We start from the raw sequence: 26,478 nt of genomic DNA, 5'->3' as shown, positions 1-26,478 counted from the left end.
TACAGGGACTGGAACGCTGATCGTCGGTCCTTGCAGGGTGTCCACCAAAGAATGCAGTGGAAATTGTCAAATGCAGACTGGTTCTGTGAATCATTTGTTTTGAATTCTAACTGTGTGGGCCAATAGGTATTTGCCGAAACTCAGAGCCCTTGATGCATGTCTGAACCCAATGGTGGAAAAAAACAATCTAACATGGAGTCTGTGTCCATGCATATTGTCCACTTAACCACATCCTCGCGGCACATTTTCCCTTCCTGCGCTGGGATTTTCAAAAACCCATTATTCATGACGAGCTGGGCTCGTCATGAGCGTGCGAGGAGGCTACCTCATGACGAGCCCAGCTCGTCATGAGCGTCGAAGGGGTTAAAGACTAGTCGCAGCACATCTTATCACTTGAAAAGCTTATTCAAAGAAAAACAACCTGTAAACATCTGAGCCATTACATTAGATAGCAGGAGTATGCAGAACATGTGCTACAGCCACACATGCTACAAACATACACAACATGATATACATAAGTATACTTTTGCATCTCGGGATCACTGCCATTAATGAGTAGTACAATATTAATCAAAATTGTATTCCATGCAAGGAAAAATATAAAAATTATTTTTCTCAACATGCCTTATGAACTCAGCTATCTTCAATGTCTGACATTCGGAAGGACACATTTTGATCTTTTTGGCCACTATCTTCAACTTTTGCCATTTTGATGGACTCATTTGGATCTTTCCAGACATGCTTTGTGATGCACATCAGGTTGAACCACAAACATTTCTAAAAATACAATAAGCTCACAGTAGCAGTTCTGCTACATAAACAAATGAAGGTGAATGAACTACAAGGCATGTACTACAAAAGTCATAAAGCAGTGTATATTACCAGATTTTCAGGAGCATTATAATATGGTTAGTGTTCTTCAATATTGCAAGTTTTCCTTGGCAAGTATGAACTTTACTCTAGAGCTCGCACTTACTTTCCATTGTCCAGAGCACAGTGCTAGCCCCGAGCCTATAGTGACTTTTGTCTATGGTTGCTGTTCAAGGACCATCAAGAGAGCTTAGTATGGGCAACACAACACCAGTAATGTTACCAACTTTCAAAGATATCACACTATTGCCACCTCCCACTACCTACCACAGGACCAAACTTGGTAGTGAGAACCTTTTTATAATGGTGAAGGTACTCCAATGTATTTTCCTTGCTGAGATTTGCTATGTTTCACAATGTATCCAACTGCATAAATGTATTCAACTCAGTCTTGACAGGGGAGATATTACTTATCTCTTCCTCCTCCTTTATCGTAGGATTATCATTCATATGTGTCCTCTGGTGTCTAATAAGACCTTCTCTGCGACTAAACCTTTTGTTACACGTAGCACACTGAAAAGGCCTTTCTCCTGTATGTGTTTTATAATGTCTATGAAGGCTTTCCTTCCAGCTGAATATTTTCTTACATTTGGCACATTGAAAAGGCCTCTCTCCTAAATGCGTTCTCTGGTGTCCTAAAAGACGATGCTTTTGACTAAAACTTTTCTCACATTCAGTACAATGATAAGGTCTCTTTTTGGAATGTATTCTCTTGTGATAAATGAGTTGTCCTTTCTGGCTGAAGCTTTTGTCGCATTCTTTGCATTGATAAGTACTGCTTTCAAGGGATAACGTTGTGTGAAGATTGTGGTGTTCAGTAAAACCTTTCTCAGATTCAGGCATGGTACACAGTTTCCATTTTTTTGGTTCCTCTGCATGACCTTTAAAGACCTGTGCATGACACAAATTACTCTCATACGTATTACATTTCTTATTTTCCTCCATATTCAGGTTTCCATGAAATGAGTTGGCATCGCTTTTGTTACCATAAATACTTTCATAGGTGTTGCCTTTCAATCTACCTAGGCTTCTATTACGTTTCGAAAACAGCTGAAATCTAGAGTCGGTCTCTATATTATTAAATATTTCTTTGACTTCCACGTTGACCTTTTCTGATGAAGCTTTGTATGGAATGTTATTTTCATTGTATCTGACAGACTTTCCATCATCACATGTTCTTTTCGGAACCCAACCACCTGCTGAATTAAAATGAATCATGATGTTAGATTTCTACATACAAAAATGAAATGCTACATTGTATACCCATTCAGAGACAATTTGAAATTAGCCCAAGATTAATATGTGTTTATCAGTGTATTACAAACAAACCTTCAGAAAGAGTGAAAGTTCGAAAGGTCGGAAGGACATGCTAACATTTTTCTAAAACCCATATTTGGATCCTAAGTTTCACATTCTCTCTGTTAAATTTTTACAAACTTAAAGGGATATTTTGAAATTATTTCTCATGACCCATAGGAATATACGTGTATTAACTAGAAAGCAATTACTTGCGTATACTTCAACATCAATACCAAGTCTAAGATTGTTATGTGATAAAAATAATCCTTCCAAAGTTCCCCAAAAATCTTCAGTTGAAGATTTGCAGGTTATATTGCAAAAGTTCGAAAGTCGATAAATTCTAGTGAGGCATGCTATGCATTGTCAGGCCCTCCAAAGCACTGCTCATTACCCCCACAGATGACAGATGTGAAGGTGAATAAGGGTGAGAGCACGCAATTGTGACACCACTAGAGAGCACATTGTAAGTTGGTTTGCACATATTTATATGTCACATAGTTTGAGATGCATCAAAAATGTGGAAAAAATCGTTTGTAGAGCCATAGTGACATGTGCAAGTGATCAGGTAAATACAGATTCTGAGATAGATTTTCTATGCTGGGATGTGAGGCAGTGTGCGCCCACCCTCCTCCTATTTCTACATGGATTGAATGGAGAATCTGACCAGATAACTACGGCTAAAAAGCAATAAAAAAAAGGGAAAAGCAGGATCTCATCATGAGGCATAGCCATAGTGGGCTATGAACCAATGCCTCAGCCTTTCAAGGTTTCCCTGGTAAGGGAGGCAAAAGCATTGTAGTGTCCTTTATGTATTCTGAATGAAGCTTCATGCTCTGCCTTTTCTACAACAGTATTTGGAGTGTGTTACCCCAATTTACATACAATGCTTTGTCTACTACTACAAAAGGTCTATTTTTAACAGTGTGCTTCTTATAAAAATTCAGAATTTAAGACACTCTTTATACTGAAAGTTATGAATGCTAGATGAAGGTGCCACTTGTGAATGCTTTCCTATCATGGAGTACATTAATTTGTTTTTCTTTTGTGACTTTGAATACTGATCAATCCCACTGTGACATACTTTGTGTTTCTTTAAGGTTTGCAATTTCTTTATTGCTTTATGGAGTTACAGAAACAAAAGAAAAACACAGAAAGAGAAAAACATATGCGAATTATAATCCTACTGTCATAGGGGAGGCATATAATATCATCAATACAAAAATCCCCCAACTCCCACCTCCGCCCCGTCCCTCCTCGGTAATCATCTGATTGTTCCAAGTCAGCCTGCGCTGTTTATGGGTTATGTGAGTCTCAAGAGTCACAAGTATTTGGGTCCTGTGAGTTCTCTAAATTCAGAGGAAAGCATAGATAGGAACAGTTTCAAAGGTCAGGGAACGAGGCACTCAGGTTGGTAAGAGAGAGAGAAATGTGTTCCATACCAAGAATGTTGCATATGTAGTGTAGCCACCCTGAATAGGTGGGGAGGCGGGCTGACCCCCACTGTGCCAAGATGTTTTAAAGGGCCGCCCCTACTGCCAGGCGTATTTGGATAGACCTAAAAGAACGTATACCGGGAAGCAGGGGAGCTATGTACCAAGATAGGTGTCTATGTCTTTGAGCACCTGCGTCCAGTAGGTGGCTAATAGGGGACACTCCGACAATATATGTGTAAGGGTGCTGGGAGACCCACAGCCATACCAGCATTAGAGATCTCTAGCGGGGTTCCCGTCATGGAATCTAGTGGGTGTAAGATACCACTAGGTAGCTATTTTAGTGGCAGTCTCTATACTTGCTGTACTACGCGCCTTGTGCCTGGCTCTATAGTATATGTCTTCCCATTGTCCCTGTATGAATGTGCGGCCCAATTCCAGTTTCCACCTTCTTGGACTCGGAGACTTATCAGGTCTTGGGGGAGGCCTTAGTAAGCAACATAACTGAGATGAGAGGCGAGTATCTGAGGCAACCATTCTCAAATGCTGTTAGATGGCGTTGTGCAGGTTCAAGTCTCCCCCCGGTAATAGCTTCCTATTGGGGGATGTACTAACTTCTTGCACTACCTTTTGTAGGTATCTGTTGTAACTGAAAGCATGTCCAGTTCCAGGTTGATTAGTTAAGTAGGTTTATTGAGTAAGATGTTAAGAAGAGCCCCACCAGGAGCAGCCTCCCTGCTGCTCAGCCCATCTTCCAACTGCCTCTCACACTCACCAACATTCCACAGCCACCTCACTCACTAACATTCCACCACCACAGTCACACTGGCTGAGCAGCAGGTAGAACACATCTCCTTTCTTTTTACAAATGACAATGGAACTCTAGAAAGAATGTCATACAAACGATTGAGACAAAAGAATAACAATAGAACCAATGCATGCAAAAGAATAGCATTAGAACAATTGCAAGCACATAAACAATGTAGCAAAGGACTAATGAAAATGCATGAAACTAAAGATGGAAACATTTCACACACAAGAAATATAAAATGATACAAGCAAAGAAAATCTAGTATAAGGTAAAGAAAATACACTCACATCATCTCCCTTTCTAACCAAACGGAGGGCACACACACACTACCACACCACTAAACGACAAACCAAAACCCTAATACTAAAAACATGCCAGCTGGCCAGGCTAACACACAAGTGGTGCAAAGGAAACCAATCACTGGGCGCGGTAGGGAACTATCCAAAACAAGTATGTGTGGAACGCCACCCCACATGAACATTGTGGCATCAATACTGCCCATAACCAAACCCAAAGTGTGGAACATCACTCCACACCAACCATATGGCATTGCACTGCCCTTCACCCAAACTCGTAGTAAGGGTGGAAAGTGTAAAAGAACTACACATCTCTACAACCAATCAGGTAGTCAATTTTAACAGCAATCACGTAAAACACTCACACTTAAAAAAAAGCTAGCTTACTAACTGCCCTTCACCCTAACCCGTAGTAAGGGTGGTAAGTGTGGAAAAACACCAATCAACCACAACACAACTCGACAACCAATCACAAAGTAAATACTAACACTTCAAAAATCTGGCTTACACTCAGCCCTTCAGGCATACCCCATAGATAGGATGAAAGCATAAAGAAAGAAACCTCCTCTCTGAAAAATACAACACGGCACTCTCCCAACGCAAACACGGACGTGCCAGTGAAGAAAGTGTTTGGTGCTCAAACATCAGGAACAAGAACAAAACAAAAAGTACCCCACCATGGGTATCAATCCGAACACACAGTCCATAATCACAAAGTCTGCTGAAAAGGAAAGTCTTAAATGAACATTTACTCGTCATACCAATAAGGAGTCCAGGAGAATAAACAGGTTAAAATACAGGTATTGATGGAGAAGGAAAATAAATGACTCCCATTAATGCCACACCTTAAAGGAAGGACGGAAAGCCTGGAATGTATAGCAAACACACCAGAATAAGTGCCCCTTAAAATTTGTTAAAGCAAGACTAATAGATATCACCAAAGCAAGGGAAAAACAAGATATAGGAAAAATCAGCAAAAAAGGCAACACTGGGAAAGAACATGTGAAACACTCCGGTGAGCGACTTCTCACCCGATACCCTTTTTGAGTATCTGAACATTTGATGCTCTTTTCAATCCAAATCATTCTTTGACAACACATATACACCATGGATTAGGGCAGTAGTCCTTGGACCGTGGAATAATCCCCATCTTATTGGGCACGTTTACGTTAAGTCCTTTCACCAGCTCCCCCCGCACCCTCCCCCCAAAAAATCGGACAATGCTGCTTCAATTTACACCCAGCAGCATGACGCACTGAAGGCCAAGCCAAAGTGTTTACATAAGAAGAATTCCTTCATTCCTCACCTTCTCAAAAGTCAGAGTTTTTGCCTACTGGGTCCACATAGTGCAGTGGAGACCGCCACGCTGTGGAGGTCCTCAGCATCCATCACGGTGTGGACTAGAGAAACGCGCCTGCCAAAAAGTATAGGGGAACAGAAAACTTCCTTGGCATAGAAAATGGCATGCATTCTTACAAAATCTTGATGTAAATGCAGTTTGATCCTTAATATTGTCCTGTAACAACGGGACGGGAACGACAAACTCAGGCTCATCCACGGCTACGGCGGTATCATCACGCCAACGTGGAAATCACCGGGTGACTCCGGGCACGCCGATGCAGCTCTGTACTATCTCCAGGAGTATTGTGAGGAACTTTGGAAGCAGCACCTTCACGCGACCCAGAAAGAAGATAATGAACGCTCGAGCCGTCAGAATTGGGTAAGGGTACTCACGCTGAGCCACGCTGCATATTTCAATGCCGCATGCCAGAAACGGACAATACTATTTGGCCCACTACATGCCGTATAGTGATGCCGGCAAGGGACTAACCTCACAAACTGAGACACAGTCCGAAAATGCAACTCACCAACCGTGCACATTCCAAGTGAAGCGATGTAACGGAGCACGTTTACCAGCAGTTCAGATCCTCTATGTGGCAATGTAACACGGCAAGGCACACGCAACACAAAGTTCACCAGCGGTGCCAAGATTCATTACTTTTCACAATGCAACCAGAGTCCCTTAGTGTTACAAGCAGTATATAGATCCACCTCCTGTGTGTCACAGACACTTCCAGCATGTGCCACAGACACTTCCAGCATGTGCCACAGACACTTCCAGCATGTGCCACAGACACTTCCAGCATGCGCCACCGACACATCTAGCATGTGGGAAACAGGACGGCTTAGCACCTCCTCACAGACTGCTGGAAGGAACACAAACGCGGTTAAAGTCCAAGCACCAAAGTGGCTGCTATCTTCAGTCAACAGCTCATGTAGTGACCTAGAGTAGATATAAGAGAGTTCAGTTTAAGTATGCCCCGGCTATTATGCTGTCCAGTTGGTTAGGACACTGGTGGGGCTGGGGCATACTGTCCTTAACTGAACATAGGTTTCCAAGTAAGATTTCTTTAAAGTACATCTGCAGTTTCTTCAGGTTGTAGTTACTTGTAGTTTGTAGTTCTGGCCCTCTGCTTCGTGTGGAATACCCCAACTGCGTGTATTGTTACGACTTGAGAGATTCTCCAAGTACTTGGCATGTGCTTAAAGGTTTAAATGCTGATCCTTGAGGCGGATTACTTCTTGCTGGAGTTGTTCGATCTCCTCGTCTCTACTTGTGCTCTGTGATTCCAACGTGTCAACCCTGTCCCCCAAGGCATCTACATCTTTTCTCACCTCCCTGATCTCCTGTACAAGCTCAGTCTTCATTGTTTTCAAATCTTCTTGCAGTGAGGCGAAGAGGGTTTCAATAAAAGAGCGAGTAAGCATAGCCTCCATGTCCTTTGGATCAGTAGGATCTGGCAAATTCTGACATACTGGAGCCGGTGAATTGAGCAAGCGATTTTTAACCAAACAGTCCTTTTTAGGTCTTGCCTTAGCGAAAGCACGTTCTCGCTGCGAGAACTATAGCTGTCGGCTCAGCCGACAACGAGTGGAGACAAGAGCTGGCCACGCGCAGCATTTTGCAATAGGATTAGGTGGCGCGCGTGAGCTTCTGCCGTAGACAGCATGGCAGAAAGAATCGGATCACGACGCGCGCCTCGTGAACAGTTCACGTGACTGTGTTTGGTAGGCAGCGGGAGTCTGCAGAGGGGCGCGCGGTGCCGATAAACATGCTGGTTCCCGCCCCCTGTCCGTGTCTTTGTTCCCGCCCCCTCCCTTCCGCTGTCCGTGTCCTTGTTCCCTCCCCCCTCCCGCCCGCAGTCCGTGGGATCTTTAAAGTTCCGTGACTGTGTTTGGTAGGCAGGGGGAGTCTGCAGAGGGGCGTGCGGCGCCGATAAACAGGCTAGCTTTGCCTCCTTCCGCCCGCTGTCTGTGTCCTCGTTCCTGCCCCCTGTTCATGTCTTTGTTCCTGCCCCCCTCCCGCCCGTTGTCCGTGTCCTCGTTCCCGGCCGCAGTCCGTGTCTTTGTTCCCACCCCCTCCCGCCACCTGTCCGTGTCCTCGTTCCCGCCCGCTGTCCATGGGCTCTTTAAAGTTCGACTGGTCATGTCCATCACTTTTGGTTTCCAGGCTGCTTCGCCCTGCAGACTCCTGCTCGGTGCTACGCTCAGCGTGGGGACATTAGCTGACATTCTCCGGCACAAAGTTTGATTGAGGAATCCTCCGACAAGTCCGCCCATGTCCCGTGCGCCTGCTGTCTCCATGCAGGCGGCTCTCTGGTACATCTCATGCCTTATTTTGGCAGTCAGTGTCTTCTAAGCCCCAGTACAGCTAATTTCACATATGCTTAGTAATGCGAACAGATGAAACGAAAAATGTTTCAAATTCCATTGGATTGTTAGCGCTGTTCTGGACTGCGGCAGAGGAAACGACTTGATCAGTTTCTATTTAATCTTCCAATGTCGTTCTTGGATATCCCAAGCTCTCTGCCGCCCATACGTCACGCACATGCAGCATAGGCCCCTCCACGTCACCCATGTCTGACTGATGGACCCCCACTCCTTATTGCAACACCCCCCTGCTCTAGAGCGCCAGGGCAGGGGCGCAGCTCTAGAGACCTTTCTGCAGAAACCGCGGGCCCTTTCTAGGGTAAACTCGCTGTCACGTAGCGAGGGGATGTGTTTTACAAACTATTGGAATTTAGCTCTTTAGCCCACCACAAAGTAACCAATACCATAGTCTATAGTCAGGGTCACTGGAATTATGCGATTGTGCGGTCATAGTCAGGGTCACTGGAATTATGCGATTGTGCGGTCATAGTCAGGGTCACGGGAATTATGCGATTGTGCGGTCAGGGCGTTTTTGTCATAATTATTAATCTCCCGCATTTGCAACATAATCGGTCATCTGCGACATAATCTGATGATTTTACCTAAAAAATAATGTTGTTTCTAAGTGAAATGGTTCAAAGTTTACTCAAAATGCCGCGACACATGTTGCCAGCAGTTGAAGACCCTTTGCAAAGGTTGACTGGTCACTTTTCTCTTGCTTATTGCTATGTTGGAACATTTTACTGGTACTAATGAGGTGCAACCTATTCCCAAAGAAGGTTAACAAGTGTAAAAATAACAAAATAATAAACGAATACTATCAGAAAATGTGTTGGATTATGTTGCATAATTTGCCTTTGCTTTCCGCATAATTTGGTTAACCCTGCTACATAATTTGGCACTCTCCAGCCACATAATTTCAGTGACCCTGGCTATAGCTAGTTTTTTTACCTGTCGCCTGGCCAAGATCAGGAAGCAGGCACACCGAACCGGCACCTCCTCACCACTTCTTATCGGCCAATAGCAACCCCCAGGCCCAGCATACACAGAGAACTACACTGCTATGGCACAGCACTACCAACTGGCTGCCTTCCTGCCCCTACACTCTTACCCCGCGGTGCAGCCACAGGACACTGGCTACATTGCCCGTGTCTGCCTTGCGACACGTTGTTCCTGCCATGGAGGTTTCCCACAGCCGGGTGCAGCTAATAAGTACAGGGACCCAAAGATATGTGGCATCGCAGAATAAGAACGGACGTGGTACAGGTAGGCTTTTTTTTTTTATTTATTTATTAGTTTTCACTTTTATATAGCGCAAACTTTACACGTAGGTATCAGAGCGCTTTAAATCAGCATGCATATAACAAGCAAGACTAGCACTCTATATTACTGCCAACTTTCCTTAGCATAAGCAACAACTAACCATGATAATATCTGGCAGGACGCAATGGCGGAGGTCGCAACAGGGTAGAGCTCCGCACTGAGCTCCCCTTCCCTGGGCCGATTCTCCGCCATAATTGCTTGCAGCCGGCCGAAATTGTAAGCGGACCTTCCAGGCACAGTGTTCGGCATTCTTGCCGACTTTGACTCCGAAGCCCCGAAGCGGCGAGCACCGGCCTCCCCTAAGGCCCACCTGCGGGCTCTAGCGCTTCCTGCGCGGCAGGCGCATTCACGCGAGGCCGCGGATCGGGCCCAGCTGGCAGGCCGCATCCAGATTGCGCGCCCGAACGGACACAGCCAACTGGCCGGCTGGCGCCAGCCTACGAGGGGCCTCTAGCGGTCCTGTGCCCCTCTCCTCCACGATACCAACCACCAACGGAGAGCCCAACGCTAGAAGTCACGCTGCTGTTGCCCGGGCGGGGGACGCGGCTGTCTGGCCCTCCGACGCAGCGACCAAGGACGGAGCAGCTCCTGGGCAGACGACACACCGGCGGAACGGTAGGGCCGGATGGTGGACCCCCCCCCCTGAACATTGCCTGGGGATTGGACCTGACTGGTGGGACCCCCTTCCTGAGAATTCGAGCTGCTGCGGCGAGTGCTCCTGGAGACATGTTGCTAGCACGGGCATATGGCGCGGAGTGCTCGCTCGCCACCCGCTGGCAGTGTTGACCCATCTCTTGCCTCCCACCCAGCCTGCGGCGGCGCTGCTCGGACAGAAGCACTGACTGGCCCCCGGGCACAAGTGGCAAATTGGCCGCTCCTCGCGCTGAAGATCTGCGGAGTCCCTCTCTGCACCAGACCCTCCTGCGCGCCATCCTCGGCCCTGACTGCCACCTGCCCGACGACGCACGGCGGCCATGGCCGCGGTTCGGACCTGATGCCTGGGACCTCGGCTGAGACCCACTGACGACGTTGCCCTGCCTCCTTGCCTCCCTGCCTTTTCACACGCGGGCCCAGAGAGACTGCATGCTGTTTTGACCCGAGTGCCCTGCCACAGCCCAAGCAACGCGGAGGCCCTGCGCTGAAGAGAGACGGGGTCCTACCTGGCGGCCTTCACTAGCCACGCTGACGGTGGGTACTACAGCTCCGCCGCACCTACAGACCGGGAACGCGCAGCGCAGGTGGCGCCAGTTGGCGTTGGACCTGGAGATACCGAGGGCGGACCTATTGATTGAAGCCATAGCCTGCATAGCCAGTTGGTTGCTGCGTTCCCCAACCACTGCGTGGATTATACTGTCCATTGGGCGACCCCGCACATGTCCGGAGGGGTACGAACTCGTACTGGGACTGGCGGAGCCCCACCGAAGGGTAAATCAGAAAAATCGAAGGGCAAGATGGCGGCCGATCAAGTAGCCGCGAGATTGGACAGTGTACTGGCACCCATGGAACGCATGGAGCAATCTCTCCAGCTAACAAGAACATCGTTGGAGTCCAAAATAGACAGCGTCGCCATCGATCTCACTCATCTACGAGACGACCACAAGAAGCTGGCTGATCGAACTAAGTCGTTGGAGGGGGCAGTCAAAGACCTTGAACCCGCAGTCACCCAGACGGATAAACAGGTACAAGACCTCCTGAGCAAAGTTGAATTCCTGGAGGACCGAGCTGAGGATGCGGAAGGGAGGGCGAGACGCAACAACATCAGACTTGTGGGAGTTCCGGAAAAATGGGAAGGGAATCATCCTGCCCAACATGTGGAGGACTGGCTCAGAACCTTGCTGCCTGAAGGCACGCTTTCGCCGTACTTTGTGGTGGAGAGGGCACACCGAGTTCCCACGAGGCCCCGCGCCACGGGCGCCAACCCACGGCCACTCCTTTTCCGGATATTGAACTACAGAGACAGGGACACGGTGTTGCGGGAAACTAGACGGCTTGGAGAAATCCGCATAGACAATGCTACCATAATGTTCTTTCCGGACTACACCGTTCAAGTGCAACGTCAAAGACACGACTTCTTGGAGGTGAAACGACGTCTCCGCACCGCTGGCCTGAAATATTCGCTTCTCTTTCCTGCGAAATTGAGAGTGGTGGCACGGGACAAAACCTATTTCTTCGACACCCCCGAGGAAAACAGCGAGTAGCTTGACAGCGGCACGGACACGACGCCCAGGCAGGCGCAAGGGAGCGAGACGCAGCCGCGCACAAGAGGGCCGTGCCGCTGCCGCAGACACAGAGGCCAACAAACTCGCCGCCCGGAGGACGTGTCAAGACACTCCCCACCAGCGTGTGGAAAAGTAAATTTTGCCATGTTATATGTGCCTACGTGTTCCTCATCCTATGTTATATGTGCATGATCGATATGCATATGTATCCCCTTATGGTCGATTAAAGACGCAATCATAGTTGTGTTCAGCTCTAGTATGCCAGTTTCCAGTTCTCGTGAAAGCAACGAGTATTAGGCCTATGTTGCCACGCTTTACAGTGTGCACGTTAATTCAGTAAATGTCCCCGTTTCTAGGCCTCAAAAGGGCCCGGACACCAGATTCAGCTCCTGTCTCCTGAACCCTCTCCGAGGAGCGATACAGCCCCCACCTGTATCCCTGACCCTTCGCTTACTTCCTGCCTCACAGTGCCCGGCCCGGCCTGGCTCTGCCTGCCTGTCTGCCAAAAGTATGTTATGCGTCTAGTTATCAGTCCAGCCCTCCTTCTCTGCATTCCTAAGCTACTGAATCGCATCAACAGTTTCCGCTATAGTCTAGCCTTTCTGTCTCCATGTAAGAGAAATACTGTATTAATATTCATAGAATATTCCTCGCACACGCAATACATGTAGAATAATGCATGCACCAGCCTTAGTGTCAAGTAGCCTTTATCCTGATAACTTTTGGATTCTATCAACATGTACTCCAAACACCAGATACCAGATATGCCTTAGGTACATGTCGCCCTGACTCCGCAGACTTTAGTCTCCTCTTTTAGCGCAGAAGTCATAGCCCCCAGTTCTCCCTAGTAACACGTCATTGCCCGTTTGCGCGCACCACTAGGTTAGAGGTCCCAGCTCCTCAGGTAGCCCCCTCCATGTTTCCGCCTCATTCATGACACTTCTGTGACGTTCATATCACATGTCTATGTATACGCCCAGTACACGCCTCTTGTTACACCTACTTTATGCCTTATCTTTCGAGACTGCTACGAGTTACGCCTACTGCTACGCCTACTGTATTGAATGTAATGTAATTGTTTTAGTATATATACCATGTAATGTTGCTTTTCGGTGTGCAGCTGCCGTCCCGTGCTTCCAGGCTGTCCTGTCCCTTCCCTTATGCCTGATTAAAGCCTGTAAGACTCAAGATACCTCGAATCCTGACTCTTATTTATTGAGCTATCTGTTATTTGTATATCTTGTCAAAAATAGAACCGGTAATTAATTATTTATTTACCACATAATGGCGCCCGAACAGGGACTTGCCCTTTCCCCGCGCGCCGGCGAAGCCACGCAGGCCCCCTGACCCTCTGCAGCCGTGACGGAACCATACCGTGCACCGGCAGATATTTCTGCTTCAAGTATCCCTCAGGCCCACGGAGGAGACGGAGGTTGCGGTCCAGCATCCAGACGAGGCGGTGTGGAACGCGGCGAGTCCCGACCAGAGCCCAAGCTGAGAGTACAAGGTCCGAGGTATCCGGAGGCCCACCTGTAACTGAAGTCCGAAGTTCGTAATCCGACGTCGTAGTGGTCCAGTCTAGTCCAGTCCAGTCCGAGGCCTTCCGTTCTTGCTGCCCGGTGAGTACCGTTGCTGGGGTAGTATCTAGACAGAGTCATTAATTTGTCTCTGGTCCGTGGGTTTGGGTACATAGATCCAACACGAAGTGTCCACCTAGGTGGATGCGGGTCCAGACGTGTCTCCTTATGGGACCGGTATGTTTCGTACTGTTTTAGCAGTGCATCTAGTAATTCTAGTAAGTCTCGTTCTCGAGAAATTCATGTGTTCTGTTTCCAGTATATCAGGTAGTACTCCGTTCGAACTGTTATTCATGTATTTTTATGTCGTGGTATGAAAGTTTTGTCTGATATGTTATTATTGTGATTATTGTATATTGTATTTCAAGTGTATTCCCGTAATGCCTCTGTTTTCCAAGTTACGTCAGTTAAAGACCAGAAAAGGGCTGCTCGAGGAAGCAGTCCCTGTCCCTCCTAGGGACAGTCCAGGACATTTTATGTATCACAAGCATGGCTTAAGTGCCATAATATATCTAGACTTATGGTCTGATTATACCAGACATCTCGAAGAGAAATATAGATGGCCTGTATCAGGCACATGGGATGCCGAGTGCATCATGCGAGTAGAAGAAGCATTATGGAAAAAGAAAGCCAGACAGTCCCAGAAAGATGCCATCGAGTTATGGCGCAAAGAATCTCATAAAAGAACCGAAAAAGAATTCCGAAAAACAGAATTAAGTAGAGAATCCTTGAGAGAAAGCCCAAGAAAGGGAATTAATCGAAATAGGTGAACGAGTTAAAGCAGAACAGTCAGACAGACAGAGAAATGCCCTTATTAAGGGTATGTATCCTCTTCTTGCCGAGGGCTTGCCAAAAGCAACCCCGGAAGCACCATGTAATTTTCCGTCATCACTAGTCCCGACTAAGCTACGTCATAAACCGACCGCAGCTGATATTTTTCTCTCGTCCTATTTGGACGATACAGTCCCAGAATATGCAAATCCTGTTCCGCCTGCTCCTGTAAATAATGTAATTCCTGTTCCTCCAGCCACTGGTCCCGTGGGTCCAGTTAATGTTACAGCATCTGTTACAGCACCCCCGGTCCAGTCCACAGTACATGTACCCGTTCTACCAGTCACTCTACCAGCACGTACAGTGCACACCGACGACTCTAGTTTAGGAGCCGCGGGGGGAGGTTCTCCTCGTACCCCGCCTCAACATAGACGTATGACGCTACATGAACTAGCGTTACAGCGTACCCCAAAAGTTCATACCTTTACTGATATCAAGCGAGCACTTACCGAATGTCGTTATGATCCAGTTCCAGGCGATGGCCACATGGTCATATATTCATTATGTTTAAGACGGGTGACCGATTATTTGGACACCCTGCCCGATATGAAAGAACATCTAGACAGAATATATCGTTTTATCCGTACAGGAGTGAATCCAGAAAGTGTTCACGAAGCCATGGTTCAAAGAAAAGTCGAGACTCAGCTCATGCTTCTAAAGTTTCTAATTAACTGTTTAATAAGAGAACAAGATTATCCGGAAAAAGATCAAGAAGAAATGAAAGTCCTGACCAGGTGGAGTGACCATATAGCCGAGGGAAAACACAAGACACAGAACAGTATAGAGAGTATGTACAAAAAAATAAGAAAAGAAATTGTAAGTATACACGAGAAAGAAAGAGTAAGTAGAGCAACCGAGAAAGAGAATGACTCTTCCAGTGAAGAGGTAGACAGCGAGAATCCCGACAGAATAGCGTATGTAGGTAGAACTAGACTTTCCGACCGATATTCACGCCTAGACTACAAGAAAGTTTTTCCCTCTCCAGCACCAGAACAGTGTTCTCTGGAACAAGTATTCCAGGCTACCAATCATATTCTGAAATCGCGAATAGGTTATAGCGAGCTCAGTACCATGCATGAACAAGAACTAGCCCGATCAGCAGTCCGGTGGACTACTGATTCTACCACTTTTCCAGATGAAATAGTGGCCCAAACGTTTCTGAAACTGCCCCCAGCCGAGCAGCGACTGGTGGGTATGTATATGATCCAGCACCTCATCACACTGTATGAGGATCAGCATTCCGATCCAGGTCCCCTACATGATGTATTAAACGAGTTACTACAGTACAGATGGAAAGGTCTAGGTACCGATTTAATTAGTGTCATTCTAGAACAACGCCACAAATACCGAACGTTTCTGAATCCGCATTTTGTTCACGTCTCACCTCCAGAAAGTAAATCATTTTACATAGACAGACAGAATCCGTTACGAGAAGTACATCCAGTCAAGAAAGAGGGTGGTGGTCTAGAACGAGTATTTGTTTACACCCCTATTACAAAGATGGAACTCTTAGAAATGAAGAAGTTAATTCCCTGTCACGATAAAGATCCAGCAGGGTTCCACCGTGAATTAAAAGACATGCTCCGTATGGGAGAATACACGTATCCTGATATCATTAAAATGTTAAAGGTCTTGTTGCCTGCGGGCATATATGAAAAACTCAAAGAAAAAGAATGGGAGGTGGGAGAGAAAAAGATAGATTGGACAGCTCTAGAAGCTGAAGATAATACACGAGTACCAGGTACCGGTCTTGGGGATAAAGCTAAAGAATTACCCGAGTTATTGATACAAGTTTTGCCAAGATTACTAGCCACGAAAAAGGAAGACTGGGATGCCATCTCAGCCTGTAAACAGAAACAAGACGAAGATACCAGTGATTTTTATTCTAGATTTGAGACATGTTTTATTATTAATAGTGGTCTGAAAACAAGTAGTGAATCGTACCCTCATCTTTTTGTTACTAAACTAGTCGAGAATTCAAGTGCACAAGTTAAAAACCGAGTCCTGAAAGTTGAAAGTACCTGGCAAGCTAATACTCCGTCACAGATGTTACAAATGCTCCAGTATCACCAGAATAGAATCAGGGAAGAGCAAGAACACGAAAGGAGACGTATGAAAGACACGAAAATGAAAGTATTAGTTGCACAATCTGTCCCCCAAGACAGTCAGAAGAGGGGTCCGAATCAAGCCAGTCATCCCGCAGTTCCCGTTAAAGGGACATGCAATTATTGCAAACAGCCAGGTCATTTTATAAACGAGTGTGCAGTTCTGAAACACAACATAGCTACTGGTAAGACTAAAGAGAGACCACGTCCGCCTAGACAAGAACAAGTTTCACAGACTTCCCAGTCACCACAGAATGCACAACAGACAGTTACAGTACCGCAGCCTATAGCTGCAACACAGCACGTTACACAGCAGATGTACCAGTATGCACAGTCCGAGTATCAAGATTATCAGCCGTATTCATGAAACAGCCTAGAGAGGGAGGTAGGCTTGCCTCTCATCGAGATACCTGTAGATCAAGAGGGTCCCTATGTACACAGTCAAGTATTAGGGAAAGACAGAAAGTTTCTGATTGATACAGGGGCAAGTAGGACTACTATCAGTCATGACGAGGTTCCAGGGGCTCCGCTCTCAGGCTCAAGAAATGTTTCCCTTGGATTTTCAGGAAAGCCGATTGTTAATGAAATATCGAAACCAGTTACTCTAGAAGTCGGTCCATTGTCCCGAACTACCAATTTGTTACTTACGAAATCTTGTCCAGAAAATTTGTTAGGCATTAAGACATTGAAAGAGTTAGGAGCAGTTATATGCTGCTCCCCAGAAGGAGTACGATTGTTCCTTAGAGATTTTAAAGGTCATTATGTATTACGTGATTTTGATCCAAGATTATTGAATGTACCACAGCATTTATGGGCGCAAGGTCCAACTGATGTAGGTTGTATGCATATCACACCCCATCGTGTGACTCTGAAACAAGGTGTAGTATTACCACGAATCCGACAGTACAAATTGCCACCTGAGGCTGTAGCAGCCTTATCCAAAATTATTGACGAACTCATTGCTCAAGGAGTGGTTGTAGAAACTGACTCCAATGTATGTAATTCTCCTATCATTCCAATTCTGAAACGTACTGATCCAAATGCACCTCCAGTTTATCGATTAGTGATTGACCTTCGAGAACTTAATAAATGTATCATACCCCAGTACCCAGTGGTTCCCGATATTTCTTCCCTATTGACAGCCATTGATTCTGAAGCTACGTTCTTTACAGTTATCGATCTCAAGAACGCATTTTTCAGTGTCCCCATTCATCCAGACAGCCAGTTCCTTTTCGGATTCTGTTTAAATGGAAGGAGCTATAAATTTACACGAGCTCCTCAAGGTTTCACAGAAAGTCCTAGCATTTACAGTCAAGCACTTAAAAGACAACTAGATAATATTCACATGCCAGCTGACACTGCCCTGCTCCAGTATGTCGATGATCTACTGATCACAGCCCGTTCTGAACGTGACTGCGAACGTGCGTCACTTAAAGTCCTGTATTTTCTGGCCGAGATGGGGCACAAGGTGTCCCCTTCCAAATTACAATTCTGTGTCCAGCAAGTGGTCTACTTGGGACACTTACTGTCCAAGAGGGGTAGGCAGTTGACACCTGACCGTATCCAGTTAATAGCATGTCTTCCACAGCCCAAAACCCAGAAGGAGGTACGAGCTTTTATCGGCCTCACTTCTTACTGCAGACAATGGATTCCTCAGTATGCATTTCTAGCCAAGCCACTGATACAGTTAACGACTCAGGAGGCAGCCGTATTGACTGTCCTCCCCTGGACCCAGGAACATACACTTGTTTTTAATGAGTTAAAGAAAGCCTTATGTAATGCACCTGTTCTAGCAACACCGAACTATAGTAAGCCTTTTACACTTTTTGTTACTGAACGCGATGGTACTGCATTATCCGTTCTCACACAAGATCAAGCAGGACAATACAAGCCCTGTGCTTATTTTTCTAGCACATTAGATCCAGTAGCTCAGGCTCTCCCTGCGTGCCTCAAGTCAGTTGCAGCCACAGCTCTAGCTATTAGACAAAGTGATTCCATAGTGTTAGGACACTCCCTGACAGTACAAGTTCCACACTCCGTGGAAGTTCTTTTAACCCGAACCCAGACTCAGCACTTGACAATTGCACGTTTAACAGGTTATGAATTGACACTGTTCCAGCCACACATAGAAATCAGACGCTGCAACATTTTAAATCCAGCTACACTGTTACCGTCAGTTACTTCAAATCCTGCCACACATGACTGTGTGGAAGTTGTTAACACTATGACAAAGCCAAGACAAGATTTGACTGATATTGCATTACCTGATCCCGACCTGACACTTTATGTGGATGGTTCATGTATGAGAACAAGTACAGGAGAACTAGTAGCCGCGTATGCAGTGACCACTGAAACCGAAGTTATAGAAACACACCGTATTGACACCCTGTCCGCTCAAGCAGCAGAGCTAGTCGCTCTGACCCAAGCCTGCATACGTGCCAAGAACCTGAAAGTAAACATATACACAGACTCACGTTATGCATTCGGAGTCGTACACGACTTTGGAGTGCTCTGGCAAGAAAGAGGTTTCATGACTTCTCATGGCGCCAAGATCCAGCATGGTCTCCTCATTCAAGCTCTGTTAGATGCAATACATTTACCTACAGCTATCGCTATCATGAAGTGCAAAGCACATACGAAAGTCACTGACATCATTTCCCAAGGTAACGATCTAGCAGATCGAACAGCCAAGCTTACAGCTCAGACTCCAGACATTCCGGTTAACACGACACTGACACATACTCCAGATCAGACTACTTGTATGACAGTTAAGGACCCTACACAAGATGTCATAGACATACAGTCACATGCTACTCCCGATGAAATCAAGAAATGGTCCGAACAAGGAGGGGTCCAGACAGATCAAGGATGGTTGACGAAGGGAAAAGCCACATGGTTCCTCCCCGACTCTATGGTTCAAGTCATTATTAATACCGCACATAGTCCTGCACATTTAGGAGAAAAAGCCATGTTAGACAGTATTCAGAACCTTTGGTTCAACAAGCATTTACGAGCTGCAGCCAAGCAGAAAGTCTGTACCTGTATGATATGTTGTCAGTTCAATCCAGGTAAAAGTGTCCCGGTGGAACAAGGTGGTTTCCAACCTCCTGACCACCCTTTTGAGGTCCTCCAGATGGATTATATTCAGATGGAGCGATGTCGAGGTTTCAAGTATGTCCTCGTAGTTGTATGCGCTTTGTCCAGGTGGACAGAAGCATATCCAGTTCCAGATTACACAGCTGCGACCACTGCCAGGCAGTTGGTTCGTGAGTTCTTTCCCCGCTACGGATTACCTAGGGTCGTGTATTCAGATAACGGCCAGCCATTCTCATCCGAGCTTATGAAACAAGTTTCCCTTCTGTTAGGGTACCAGTGGAAGTTCCATTGTGTACGCCATCCTGAAGCAGCCGGTCTCGTAGAGAGACATAATCAGACTCTGAAAATCCGAATTGCCAAAGTATGTAAAGAAAAAGGTGTAGACTGGCTAGTAGCCCTGCCAGTTGCTCTGTTCTATATGCGAATGGTTGCACATTCCAGATCAGGTCTGTCCCCGTATGAGGTCATATTCGGCCGTCCTCCAAACATGTGGGGTACACCTAGACCCCGAAAGATTACCGATGTTTCTAGTAATATGCTGACAGATTACCTAGCTTCCTTGATGTCTGCCCTACACTCTTGTCGTTCACAGGTTGCCGCTGCATTTCCAGACAACACTGAGGTGATATGGTCTTTGTAAGGAACTTTGATCGTTCAAGTCCACTGGAGCCCCGTTGGAAGGAGCCCCGTCTCGTCCTCCTCACCACCCGGACTGCAGTGAAAGTCGAGAATCGCAAGGGATGGATCCATACCAGCCATGTGAAAAAGTTTCATGGACTTAAGCAAAAGACATTCATTAAAGACTGCCCTATTCTCAAGGACTGCCCAGATACAGACTCTGAATTCAAAATTCCCCTGTTAGAGAAAACTCCGCAGCAGGAGTATAAACAGAAACTCCGGTCTAGTAAAATAAGTCAGCCAGTTTAATTGTTTAAGTCCCTCTCGGGTGAAGCGGTTAGACAGGTTCCTGACATGTATGAGATAGACCCACACAGTGAGAGAGTTAGTCGAAACTCTAAGAGAATCCGTTATCGAAAAAATGTTTGCAGTAGATGCATTGTCACTCTGTTATTTCTTATGTTTTGAGTCTTATGGTTACCTGCACAAGTTATGCTTTACATTTATGTTTTCCTATTTCACATGTACATATGTTTTCTAATGCCACAGTAGAGCACACATTTAGTGACCTGCCTCCTCACGAGCTATCCTATCGTCTTGCTATGCGTAACAATACCTTTATCCGAATGTTGCATTATTCACACCAGACCAGCAATGCCACTAATTGTTGGGTGTGTGGTCGACTCCCCCCTTTCCAGACACCGAAGGGAGTTCTACCACTATTTCCTTATCCGTTTTCACATAATGGTTCGTGTGGAGCATGGTCCACGTTAACGTCATCTTCAACTGATATGTCCTTCCTGAATAGAACATGTTTCCCAGACAAGCAAGGTCTCACCCATAGAACGGGGTTAGATCTAGAAAATGAAGTATATGATTTAGGTAATTATTCCTCGAATTTCATGGTCCTGAATGTTCAGTCCGATACTACTCCAGATTTGCCTGCTATTTCAGTTCTACCAGTCAAAGGCGAATTATGTGTCAGAAAGAATGGTTCCGCACATGTAGGTCATAGTGATTGTACTACTATGGTCGAGTATAGTGACAGTGGGAAATCTATTTTCAAAGCCTCACGTCATTCTTATTTTGTTTGTGGTCAGACCGCATATGTTCGTCTGCCCCTCGATTGGGATGGAACATGTTACATTGCCTTCCTACTGCCACCAGTTTTTCTAGCCCCATCCGATTATCATCGAAACACACATCTAGTACACATTAGACATAAAAGGGAGATCGAGTCCCCGATTGTCGATCAAACTGAAACTGCTTTAGAACAGTATACAGACTTCAATAGAGGTTTCTTTTTCTTCATTGGACCTATCCAGAATAGTAAGTTAATACGTAGGTTAACCAGAACCCTTGAAGCAGTAGTGAATGAGACTACTTCCGCTCTAGGTAATTTAACAGAAGAACAATCTGCTATGAGATTTGTCGTGCTCCAAAATCGTCTCGTTCTTGACGTCATACTGGCCGATAGAGGAGGAGCATGTAGAGTCATCGGATCTAGTTGCTGCATTTTCATTCCTAATAACGCGCCGTCTGTTTATTCAGCTATAACCAGACTTCATAAAATTGCCCATCAGTTACACCAGAATCCAGGCTCCTGGACATGGTCCGGTTGGCTCTGGAGTATAATTTCGGCCTGGGGATGGAAAGTATTGTCATTCCTAGGTATAGCAGTAATGATCATATTCAGTTGCTGCCTCTGTTTACAATGTGGCCCTGCGATTTGCGGCATTTGTGCTACATCCTGTATTCCTAGTCCTAAGTCCCGTTTCAAGACAATTCGAGACGAGCAAATGATGCTATATGAAATGATAGATGGTATCATGAATATAGATGTTTCCTGATGGAAACGTAGGGCACAAGGAGGGAATGTGGAAAAGTAAATTTTGCCATGTTATATGTGCCTACGTGTTCCTCATCCTATGTTATATGTGCATGATCAATATGCATATGTATCCCCTTATGGTCGATTAAAGACGCAATCATAGTTGTGTCCAGCTCTAGTATGCCAGTTTCCAGTTCTCGTGAAAGCAACGAGTATTAGGCCTATGTTGCCACGCTTTACAGTGTGCACGTTAATTCAGTAAATGTCCCCGTTTCTAGGCCTCAAAAGGGCCCGGACACCAGATTCAGCTCCTGTCTCCTGAACCCTCTCCGAGGAGCGATACAGCCCCCACCTGTAACCCTGACCCTTCGCTTACTTCCTGCCTCACAGTGCCCGGCCCGGCCTGGCTCTGCCTGCCTGTCTGCCAAAAGTATGTTATGCTTCTAGTTATCAGTCCAGCCCTCCTTCTCTGCATTCCTAAGCTACTGAATCGCATCAACAGTTTCCGCTATAGTCTAGCCTTTCTGTCTCCATGTAAGAGAAATACTGTATTAATATTCATAGAATATTCCTCGCACACGCAATACATGTAGAATAATGCATGCACCAGCCTTAGTGTCAAGTAGCCTTTATCCTGATAACTTTTGGATTCTATCAACATGTACTCCAAACACCAGATACCAGATATGCCTTAGGTACATGTCGCCCTGACTCCGCAGACTTTAGTCTCCTCTTTTAGCGCAGAAGTCATAGCCCCCAGTTCTCCCTAGTAACACGTCATTGCCCGTTTCCGCGCACCACTAGGTTAGAGGTCCCAGCTCCTCAGGTAGCCCCCTCCATGTTTCCGCCTCATTCATGACACTTCTGTGACGTTCATATCACATGTCTATGTATACGCCCAGTACACGCCTCTTGTTACACCTACTTTATGCCTTATCTTTCGAGACTGCTACGAGTTACGCCTACTGCTACGCCTACTGTATTGAATGTAATGTAATTGTTTTAGTATATATACCATGTAATGTTGCTTTTCGGTGTGCAGCTGCCGTCCCGTGCTTCCAGGCTGTCCTGTCCCTTCCCTTATGCCTGATTAAAGTCTGTAAGACTCAAGATACCTCGAATCCTGACTCTTATTTATTGAGCTATCTGTTATTTGTATATCTTGTCAAAAATAGAACCGGTAATTAATTATTTATTTACCACAAGCGGATCAAATACTCCAAGAACAGCGGGACGCACTCCGGAGGGTCACGCAGCTGAGCAATTCGCCCTCGTCCGACACTATACTAGAAGACGGTCCACAGACGATCCCCAGCGATGATGACGCCATCTATGGCCTGCCCGACTCCCAAGCATCGGTGGAACTGCCTGACGTCACACCACAAACGGCGGACATGCTGCATTGAAGACATTTCAACGTCGAGACCGGACCCTGCCGAACTGCAGGGGATGGAACTGAAGACACGATGACTGTTGGACACTGTGGCTGCTGGCTGCCACACTAGAAGACACACCCTGCTCTGGTACTAGATGGAGAGACCTTCCTATAGTGAGTATACCTCCTGGACTAGTAGACGCAGAACAGGTAAGGAGGAGGTGCAGATATGCTCTATCATATTTTCCCTCCCCGTCCCACTTCCGTGATTCCTGCCCTTCCCGTCTCAGGACTGGTCCCTGCTGGCCGGGTGGGGACGGGGGAATGCTTGCACTCCTACATTGTTGGCCCAGCGGAGGTCCGAGCGCTACGGAGACACCAATCGCTCTCCAGACACTGAATCTACGCACGGGACAAACTTGACATAGGGCCCAGGGAAGGGCCACCATCCCTCATTCTATACTTTTGTTCATTACACCGCAGATACTGTGATCAGCACATGACACCCCCTAGACTTGATTGTTGAACTTTTACCCTCTTGGTGTGTTTGGACGGCGACATGTTCCGTGGCCGACCTTATGGTATTTGTTGTAGTTTTACATTGTTTGAATATTCTGTATTTTTCCCCAATCTTGCCCTCGGAAGCTTAGCCCCCCTGTTCCTTAATGAATGGGTGCCAGTGTTTTGAGTTAGTGAGGGGGGAGGGCTAGGAGATCCAGGGGGTTGCGCGCCTGAGGGGTGGAGGGCGGCTGGGGCGGACGCCTCCTGTCTACACTGCGATTATGGCTGAAATCAAGATCTGCACCTGGAACGTTAGGGGCATGCACACGCCGTCAAGGCGCTACCAAATTTATTCCTACTTGAGACGTCACAAGTTTCAGGTGGCGTTACTACAAGAAACCCATTTAAACACACCAGAAATACTTGCACTGCGCCGCAGATGGCGTGGGCAACTTTACGCTACTGGGTATTCCTCCTTTGCTAGAGGGACGCTCATATGGGTTCGGCCAGGCACCCCGTGGGCGGTTATGGACACACAGATTGACACAGAGGGCAGATACGTGATAGTTAGGGGCAGACTGGACGGGCGCCCAATTGTAATCGCCTCTATATACTCCCCAAACATTGAACAGGGTAAATTCTTGGATAGCCTCTCCCTGAAACTGGCGCCTTGGCATGGGGTCCCATGGATACTTGGGGGTGACTATAACAACGTCCTAGATGTTAATCTGGACAGATCCACCGCGCCCACGGCCACAGCACTGACACATACCACCACGAAAGCACTCCTCACCTGGGCCATGCAATGGGACCTCCGCGACGTTTGGAGAGCTCGCAACCCCACTACGCGGACGTACTCCTACTGGTCTGGGGTCCACGCGCTACATGTCAGGTTAGACAGGTACATGATCTCTACTGAACTTCTCCCACTGGTCACAGATACCCAGTATATGGGCCGAACACACTCGGACCACAACCCACATACACTAGCGATAGCCTGGGAGAACCCACGCCCACCTGTCCCCACATGGCGCCTGCAACCAGACCTCTTACTAGACTCACCCTTTCGCGAATCCCTACTCGCACAAATAGCCCAATACTTTGAATTTAATGCTGACACAGCGTCCTCCCCCCAGATTGAGTGGGACGCCTTCAAGGTAGTGACCCGAGGAAACTGCTTGGGTACACAGGGACGCATTAAGATACAACTGGAAGCCGAACTGACGCGTATCGAGACGGAATTGCTAGCCCTTGAGAAAGCAACAGGGGGGACGCAGACGCCAGAGGCCAGGACGGACCATGATCGACACCTGGAACGATTGCGCACCATTAACTTTGCGGCACATTCTGCCCGAATGCATCGCCAGGGTGACAGGCCTGGTAAATTGCTGACCTGGCTGATCGCGCAGGAGGCCCGCTCGTCTCCCATCTCGGCAATACGGGTGGAAGGAGGCGACTTACTTTACACCCAACGTCACATACATGAGGCGTTCACCAGTCATTATTCGGGACTGTATCGTTCCCGACTGCGCGCCTCGATGACTGACATAATTGAATATCTCCTACCGATACCTCTGCCCGCGTTAACAGCAACGCAGCGAGATGACCTAGGGGGGTCCTTAGACCCAGAGGAACTCCGAGACGCCATATATCACCTTTCGAATGGCAAGTCTCCGGGACCAGATGGCTTGCCGGCCGAATTTTACAAGGCTGGTTCGGACATACTTATTCCCCAGCTGGCGAAGATGTACACGGCAGCGACGGACGATTTCCGCCTGCCCCCGACTCTAAACGAGGCCACTCTGGTGTCCCTGCTTAAGCCTGGCAAGGACGGTGAGCTGATGGGATCCTACCGCCCCCTAGCCCTCCTGAACACGGACTATAAAATACTCGCCTCCTCGCTCGCTCGCAGACTGGCCCCTTTCATGCCCACGCTGGTACATCGAGACCAGAACGGGTTTGTACCGACACGACATACCTCCCACAATATTCGTCGGTTTTTCCGACTTCAGGAATATGCTCCACGACAATGGCCACGCGCTGGTTGTCTAGTGCTAGATTTGGAAAAGGCGTTTGATTCTGTGGAATAGCCCTACCTCCGAGCGGTCATGGATAAATTCGAACTAGGCGACGACTTTCTGACCATGGTGGGCCTCTTGTACAGAGAGCCCACTGTTAGAGTCCGCACTGGTGCTCTCCTTTCTGACCCGATCCCTGTGCGGAGAGGCACCAGGCAGGGCTGCCCACTGTCGCCCCTACTATTCTCATTAGCGGTGGAACCCCTGGCCGAAATTCTTAGATCCCATGGGGAGAGATGAGGAATTCCGATGGCAGATGGCCTTCATGTGGTGTCACTATATGCCGACGACCTTCTCCTTTATGTAAAAGACCTTAGTGATGTTCCAGAGTCCCTTACTGGCATCTTTGACACCTTTGAGGCGATGTCGGGCTTGAGAGTTAACTGGGCTAAATCAGGAGCCTACTCCTTTGATCCAAACACACCGGAGAATGAGATAACCATCAGCGGTGTGACCCTACAGTGGTATCCCACGACGTTCCGGTACCTGGGGATACATATCTACCGG

General features: G+C 47.1%; 1 protein-coding gene across 5 annotated transcripts in view; it reads right to left on the bottom strand.

The window, feature by feature from the left end:
* Positions 1 to 424: 424 nt before the first annotated feature.
* Positions 425 to 26,478, bottom strand: part of LOC144822315 (uncharacterized) — a 528,873-nt gene continuing 502,819 nt past the window's right edge. For 3 of the 5 annotated variants that reach the window (XM_078679672.1, XM_078679677.1, XM_078679674.1), the window contains one exon: positions 425 to 2,069. In XM_078679672.1, the coding sequence (XP_078535798.1) occupies positions 1,222 to 2,069 (848 nt within the window). In that variant the 3' untranslated portion in view covers positions 425 to 1,221. The remainder of the gene's footprint in view (positions 2,070 to 26,478) is intronic. The other 2 variants (XM_078679675.1, XM_078679676.1) reach the window with 1 other exon arrangement.

Source organism: Lissotriton helveticus, chromosome 3_1 (genome assembly GCF_964261635.1).
Source record: "Lissotriton helveticus chromosome 3_1, aLisHel1.1, whole genome shotgun sequence".
Taxonomy (NCBI): domain Eukaryota; kingdom Metazoa; phylum Chordata; class Amphibia; order Caudata; family Salamandridae; genus Lissotriton; species Lissotriton helveticus.
This window is presented reverse-complemented; position numbering and strand designations above follow the sequence as displayed.